Below are 8,133 nucleotides of genomic sequence, written 5' to 3'. Positions count from 1 at the left end.
AATGAATATCTTCCTATTGAACTTGATGATATACTATGAGGTGAATTCACCATTAATGATGTGAAATCATTCCATAATATTTAAGTTGCGCTCTCAACTTGATAAACTTGATCAACAAACCTATAGTGAGAGGAAAATGACATAACATAAACCTAACTTCAACAAATTTGGCATACATCTCTGTAAGAGCTTCTGAATTTTCATTCTAAGCATCAACCATCATTGTAACATCATCATCATTGAAAAGATCAAACACGATATATGATAATAGAAAAAAGTTTAGTACTAAATCTTTATCGTAGAGAAAAGAGTCATCTAGTACTTCCAACATAAGCTTTTAAGGAATTTTTTATTAACTCTTTAAGAGTGATGTTTCTCTTGAAGGATATGTAGATATAATTCTCTAATTAAAAAAACTCCCATTTCGGATTCATAATTTGACCATCATAATAAACAACAATAGAAATATGACTTATTCTTTGTGAGATAAGAGCAAGATGCTGAGAGTTTGAAAGTTTTAAATTTGAAGATAAAAAATATAGAGACTTAGATAGTATAAGTATTGAAATGAATAGAAAAAAATATAATGTTCCCCTTAGGGGAACTATTCATCTCGATAATTCCTATGTCTGATAGGATGAGACAGTATGGTATAGTAGAGATTATTTGCAAAAGGTGAAACGCTTCTTGTGAAAAGAACGTTCCATTTTTTATGCAGAGATTCTCTAGATATTCTAGATACATATTTGTACATATAATGTTCCCCTTCGGGAAACTATTCATCCCAACAACTCACATGCATGTTGTAATGAGAGATTATGACATGGTAGATATTCCTAACAAAAGGTGAAAGTGCTTCTTGTGAAAATTTATTTTTTATGCAAAGATTCTTTGTATATTCTATGTACATATTTTTACATATAATATTTCCTTTCAGAGAACTGTTTTCCCAACAACTAACATGTCTGATGAGATGTGACACTATGATATAAGAGAAATTCATTGTAAAAGGTGAAAATACTTCTTGTGAAAATAGCCTTCGTTTTTAATGCAAAAATTCTCTACATATCAGGGTTTCAAATCCTAGTTGCGGTTGCGTTTTCAGTCATTTCGTGTTTACCATGATTATAGTCGTCGCGAGCGCTATTGGGTACTATTGCGGGTGTAGCGGGTAATTCGGACGGCAGTGCTACCGCTATTTCACGGGCGCTATCATGTTTTTGGATCGTGATTTAAAACCCTGCTACATATCCCAACAACTTTCATGCTTGATGGGATGAGACACTATGACATGATAGAGATTGCTTACAAAAGGTGAAAGTGTTTCTTATAAAAAGAGCTTTCCTTTTTTTATGCAGAGATTCTATGCATATTGCAGATACATATTTGTACATATAATGTTTCCTTTCGGGGAACTATTTATCCCAACAACTCTCATGCCTAATGCTATGACATGTCAGAGAATCTATGTAAAAGGTGAAAATGCTTCTTGTGAAAAGTGTCTTCCTTTTTTTTGTGTAGAGATTCTCTACATATATATTCCAGATACATATTTATACATATAATGTTCTTATTCGGGGAATTATTCATCTCAACAACTCTCATGCCTGATAGGATGAGACACTATGACATGACAAGGATTTCCTACAAAATGTGAACGTGTTTCTTTTGAAAATAATATTCCTTTTTAATGTAGAGATTATCTGCATATTCCATATACATATTTGTACATATAATATTCTCCTTCGAGGAACTATTTATCCCAATAACTGTAATACTTGATGAGATAAAATACTATGACATATAATGTTCTATTTTTCTATATATTCTCTGCATATTCCACTCAATTTTATGTATAGATAATGTTTTTCCTTACTATCTATATATTTGTTTTGAGTTGTGGTCCTTAGTGACCCTTTTTTCATCCATTTCGTTATAATAATCATAAATTTCGTTGTGGTCCTCACTGCCCCATTTGTTCTCCACCATCTATCTATGTTTCTCATTCATCTACTTTTGTTTCTTCATTATTTATCCCAGTTGATTTAGTGTTTCAATTGGAAGCACCATTATCAACCTCAACGAATTCTACATCCATCTCCACATTAGATATAGAATGAGATCCACATGTATCAATATACCAACAAGTCAGTATCATGGTTTAGAGAAAACTTCGTGCATGATATTGGAAATTTAAAATGTATTAAAAATAATCTTTTATTTCTTCCAATTGAACATTTCTTTTAATCTTCTTGATTAACTCGTCTAGTTAAATATTTTTTGAAAGAAAGATTTGAAATCATAAAAAAACAATTGCAACAAAATTAGCCACGTAAAGAAAAAATTGAAGGTTTAGAAGTTAAAGACCAAAATTTTTTCAAATGTTTTATGTCGAAATTTTTTGAACATATTATGAGTGTTAAAAGTTTTATTGACATTTTTTGGTGATTTTTAGATAAAATTGATCAACTTGTATAGTCATTTCTACTTTTCATTTCGTAAATTTGACTGAATGCTCATGTTTTTTTCTATGATTGTAAGTTATAAGCTCATTTCTACTTTTCATATAGTAAATTTTACTATCATTTTTGTTGAAGTGGAAAAGAAAAAAAATGTGTTCAATTATTTGAATGGAAAATTTCATGGTATGTTTTTCTTAATATATTGAATTGGTTAAAGAGATAGTTGTTATTCCTAGAGGTCATGAATTCGAGCGCCAATAACTATAGGACTTTTGACCCTAAACTTTAAACTACTAACCCTAACCTTGACCTATTTATAATCACCCTAAACTCTAAAAAAATAAAATACTAAAACCCCTAAATACTAAATCACTAACCCTAAATCAAAGTAATGTGTATTTTATTTAGTTAATATTTTATTATTAATTAATATGTGTTACCTCCTTTTATAGTACTGGTTATTTATGTTTGAATCTGTGCATGACTCTATTTTCCAAGAAACAACAATTAAAAGGCAAATTAAATAGATTTTTCTATTTTTTTGGAAAAGTTGGCGCCAACTCTGATTAGGAGACCAATCCAGGTGCAAACTCTTATGAAATAATCTAATCCACAATATCAAAGGAGAAAAGCAATGTGAATCACAATTCATTAGGAATTAAAAGTTGTAATTCAATTCAAACTCTTTGATTTTATTATTTATTTAATTAGGATTTTAGTTTGCTTAGAATTGCAATAGGATTTTAATGATTTATTATTAGTATTTTTTGTTTACTATTAATTAGTAATTAAATATTTTAATTTTCTTAAGAGTTAGTATTTTATTTTCACTAGATTATCTCAAAGCTATAAATACCCTCTGGGGTGAAGCTTGAGACATGTTCAGAATTCAACATAATACATTTTGGCTTTTGTTTTGTTTTAGGTTTTTAGTTCAATAAAAATTATTTTCTTCTTCATCTTTTCTGTCTTCCATACGCCAGGTATGAATTCTATCATACTTGGCTAAATTTTTTCTTAGCTGATAACTGAGCTACGACTCGATTCGATCTCGTGAGAATTGCAAAAACGCTTCACATCTTCAGATTCTTTTTTGATTTTTCGGCAGACAATGAGAGGCAATCGACTTTTCTTCAAACATCTCAATATCTTCAATCCAAAGAGTGCACATTAGCTTGATCGACGTTGTGATCTACAGTTAGGGAGGAGAGTCGGCTTGTAGCAAATTTAATTCCCTAAGAACAAATTTAGCAACGGTACGATAAGGGAAATCAATATCGAATTAGATTCTCATTGAGACACCATAATCCAAGCGCGAGCGCGGGCTTTTCCAGTTCCTAAACCAACATTGACGTTAATATCGATAGTCGATATTAATCCAAACAAGGGCTAAATTTCAAGGATTGACTTTGGAAATTAGTTCACCAGAGAGAAGAGTAAGTTACAAGGGTTGGGCCTTGTAAACTGTAATCGGTAGGTATCTGAAGTAAAATCTTGAGGCAATCTTTCATCTTAATTACTTATCTACAATTTATTTTTCTTATTTTTAATGCTTTCACTTTAGTTTTAATTTTTTTATTTAGTTACTTGATTATTCAAAATCCCCATTTTTAATTCTTTTATTTTACAAGTTTCTTGGTTAGCATCAAATCAAATCTAAATTAGAAATGTGGACCGACTCCTTCTTTCCTATTTTGTGTTTATAGCTTACTTATATAAGAAAAAAATGCTTATTTATTTAACAATTAAAAGCTTGTCACAGAGTGATATTACTAGAAACAGAGGCGCATTCTACAGAAAGCGTCCTTCACATGGGCTGTCAAATCATCATAAGACGTGTTCTAAGGTGATATTTTGATAAATATTGGTTACAAGTTGTTAATTCGGTAGATAATGATTTTTTGGGGGTATTTTTTAAGGTAAAATTACCCCAATAGTATGCTTATGTGTGCATACACTATCTAGGGTTGGTTTCAACAATATCCCATTTTGGTTATATCTTTGTTCTTCATAGTCCAGATTCCTCTCTACTCATTCTGTCCGCCATTAGCTTGCGTCTCTCTTGTGTTTTCCTCTATTTGAGGTGAGATTTTTACTTTTTTTGGGGGGGGGGGGTTTGATTTTCTCTTGACTAAACACCCATTTTTTTTTGTGTTCGTACGTCGTTCTTAACTATTTATAGCTGATCTTACTTTAGGGTTAATGACTTGTAATTGTAGGATCTTTGTCTGTTTCCCTTTCCATTTCTATACATATATAATTGTCTGCATCTTGCTATTAATTACACACAAGCTTGACTATATATATATATATATATATTTTCCATGGAAGATAATGACGAGAAAGAAAATCCAGATCAAGAAAATCGACGACACATCGGCTAGGCAAGTGACTTTCTCAAAGAGGAGAAGAGGGCTTTTCAAGAAAGCTCATGAGCTTTCAGTCCTTTGTGATGCTGAGCTAGCTGCTATAGTGTTTTCTGCAACCGGGAAGCTCTTTGAATACTCCAGCACAAGGTAATATGCTTTGTGTGTGTGTTTTTACCTCGGAAGAATCTCATTAACCCGAAGCTCGTAGATTAATGAATTGAATATGCTTGGCTGTGTGTGAGAGGAATAGAGAAAGGTAATTGCTTCGGAAAAAACAAAAACGAAAGAAAGATCTTTAGAATCAAGAAAACTGTATAAAAGTATACATTCATAATGGTTTAATGTACTGATAATCTTCTTTAGTACTAGTTTAGGTCAGAAACTGGGGGCTGCTCTTTGGGTAGGAGACCATAGATTTGCCATGAAGGTCTATCTGATAATCCTTGTTGCTTATTTACAGACTAATCTACATACACAGACATTTGTATGAGTACGACATTGATATTTTCATTTTTAGCTTCCATTTTTGTTTTTGAACTGAAAATGTACTTAGATTGAAATTCCCACGATTGAGATCTTCCTATAGCAGTGCTCATTGACGCCTTAATTTCTTAAGAAATTCTCGTAAAATATAGGGATCCTACCAGGTTTTCGACTTTTGTGGAAATAACAAATGAGATATGCTAATTCGTAACAGTGTATTAAGTATACTTAGAATATCATTTGATTATACTATTAGGAACTGTTGGATTAAAATCAGCTAACATTTATAATAGTAATCTTTATGACGAGAAATATTAGTTTATAATAGAAATCTATTTGTATAATCTTCTAAACCCATTTATTGCTTATAGGCTTATAGTTGCCCGTAATCCGATCAGCATTAATGTTTGTTACCGGCACGAAACCCTAGTCTCTGTGTCCACGCTTCCCCAAGATGACTACTACACTTATATTTGTTACTGCCAAGAAACCCCAAAAAAACCCTTGAAATAGTGCTTTCACCGATATTATAATCTTTGTTACCTGAATTTGGAATGAATATGAGGTAAAAGTATGTGTTTGTTACATGATCAGTAAAGCTGATGTTTCCTCAACTTCATTGTAAACCCTGTGTATATAATCTCCATAGTTTTATTTTTAACTTTTTAAGTTAGGGTAATGACTCAGTGCCAATGTAATGTAATCTCAAGTACGAGGCAGGTGATTGAAAGGCGCAATCAGCAGTCAGAAAATGGGATTGACAGATCGATTACCAATCCATCTCTTGAACTGCAGGTTACAATTGAACTTTTTGTTGTTTGTTTATAGTATCTGCACCCTCTCATGCTGATGAAGCTGCCCTCAAAGTTTTGTTTTAGCTTGAGATTAGCAGATATGCCAATTTGAGCAAGGATTTGGCTGCAAAGACCCACCAATTCAGGTAAATATGAATATTTCCTCTCTCTATCTCTCTCTCCCTTTATGTATGTATATTTTTTGAAATGTTTTCATGCATGGATAGGCAGCTGAGGGGAGAGGATCTCCAAGGGTTGGACTATGAAGAATTAAGTCACCTTGAAGAACTAGTTCTAGGAGGCCTGACCAGAGTTGTGGAAACAAAGGTGTCCTTAAAAGCCGCATAACAACTCATTGTACCTTTTAGAGTCTGATCAATTGATGGACTTTTAAGTGTGATTAATGATGAAAGCTCTTGTGTTGCAGGATGAGAGATTTTTCAAGGAAATCAGCACCCTCAGGATGAAGGTGATATATACTTAACCTAGCTATTGAAACAGTAGTTTTGACAGGACTTTTATTGAATATGCTAGCTAGTATACGGAACATTGAAATTTTGCTGCCTGATTTCTCAATTTGATTCCATTATGTTGGAAGAAATTTGTAGAAAATGACATCTGAAGAAAGGGTTAGAGTAAGTTCTTAGCCAATAGTGGTTGAATATGATCTGACACTTGATTCTTGTTGAATATATATGAAGGAAACAGAACTGGTTGAAGAAAACCAGCAGTTGAAACAGCAAGTGAGTTGTGTACTGATCATTTCCAAAACATTCTTGTTTACTGCTTTCATTTGACATATCGAATTTGATTTCGGCAGCTGGAGGTCCAAGCGGTTGTAACTGATCATGGGAAACCATCAGTGTCCTCTGAGAATCCAAGTCATGACTATAATAATAGTTATGACATTTCTCTCAGACTTGGGTAAGTCACGTAACAGTATACATGCACGCATGCAAATAAAACCATGCATTATCATTATTAGGAGGTTAAAATGAATTCATAAATGTTTGAGGGTTAATGTATAGTTTTCTTATTGGATTAAATTATAATTACATAACTTTTTAAGGGTCTACATGGAAAATATTCCATTTTAGGGTGACCAAGGCCACTGCCTATCCCCTCCAGCTGCATCTATGTTCATCTATTAGTTTGTCATTCAATTATATAACGTTAGATATAATAGTAAGGCAATATATTATACTCGTTACAGAATTTATTTTTGAATTTTCAAACTTTAAAGACAAAACTATTAAAAGAAACAATCACAAATCTCAAATATAATCTACACAATGTACATCAAATATATTAAAAGAATTTTCCAACTTTGATGATATATATATATATATATATATATATATATATATATATATGATCGAGTATGCATCGAAAATAGATAGCCTAATTTACATTTTACAACATTACTAGTTGGACTGCTAACACTTGACTTCTGTTGTAGTTATTGTATGTTGAAATGAATGGATTTTGCAGGTTACTCTTCCCTAACTCGCCGTTAGAAAGTTAAAGAGGATGATGTTGTGAAGAAATCAGCATCTTTTGCTTAATCTTATCTTTAAAATTTAAAAGATAAGGCACCATGCCTTTATTAAATACATAATCTCAAGGGTACTGTATTGAATAAGTTTACTATTATTGATAGGGTAAAGTAGGATATTGTTTTATTAAATCCTTGACTATTAAAGTTATAAAATGATCATTCGACTATAGAATATTGCTTTGTTGAGTGTCTAGACTATTTAAAGTTATAAAATGGTCATCCAATTATTCATTATGTTCCAAACTTTTTTTTTTTGTTAAAAAATTGGAGGTTGTTTAAGTTAGATGTTAATATGATACTTAGATATGATAGTCGTTTGATATTTTAGGATTATTTTTTTTCATATCACAGTCAATAAATTGACTATATTTGTTTGTTATATGTCATTCATCCACTCCAAAGCTTAAACGTATACATTGTCGCTGTTTTACATATAATAAAATGTTTGTATTAGACTCCCAAGTTAA

The 8,133-nt window shown here is 31.7% G+C and overlaps 1 protein-coding gene across 1 annotated transcript; it reads left to right on the top strand.

Moving 5' to 3' along the window:
• Positions 1-4,436: 4,436 nt before the first annotated feature.
• LOC120177971 (MADS-box protein SVP-like) lies at positions 4,437-7,054 on the top strand. Its single transcript, XM_039183945.1, has 7 exons — positions 4,437-4,545; positions 4,794-4,978; positions 6,025-6,109; positions 6,193-6,254; positions 6,336-6,435; positions 6,536-6,577; positions 6,810-7,054. The coding sequence occupies exons 2-7, from the start codon at positions 4,797-4,799 to the stop codon at positions 6,903-6,905; spliced, it is 567 nt and encodes a 188-aa protein (XP_039039876.1). The 5' UTR covers positions 4,437-4,545; positions 4,794-4,796; the 3' UTR covers positions 6,906-7,054.
• The last annotated feature ends 1,079 nt before the right edge of the window (positions 7,055-8,133 follow it).

Source organism: Hibiscus syriacus, unplaced genomic scaffold (assembly GCF_006381635.1).
Source record: "Hibiscus syriacus cultivar Baekdansim isolate YM2019G1 unplaced genomic scaffold, ASM638163v2 tig00112343_pilon, whole genome shotgun sequence".
NCBI classification, from domain to species: Eukaryota; Viridiplantae; Streptophyta; class Magnoliopsida; order Malvales; family Malvaceae; genus Hibiscus; species Hibiscus syriacus.
Note: the sequence above shows the minus strand (reverse complement) of the source record. Positions and strands in the feature narration are given on the sequence as shown.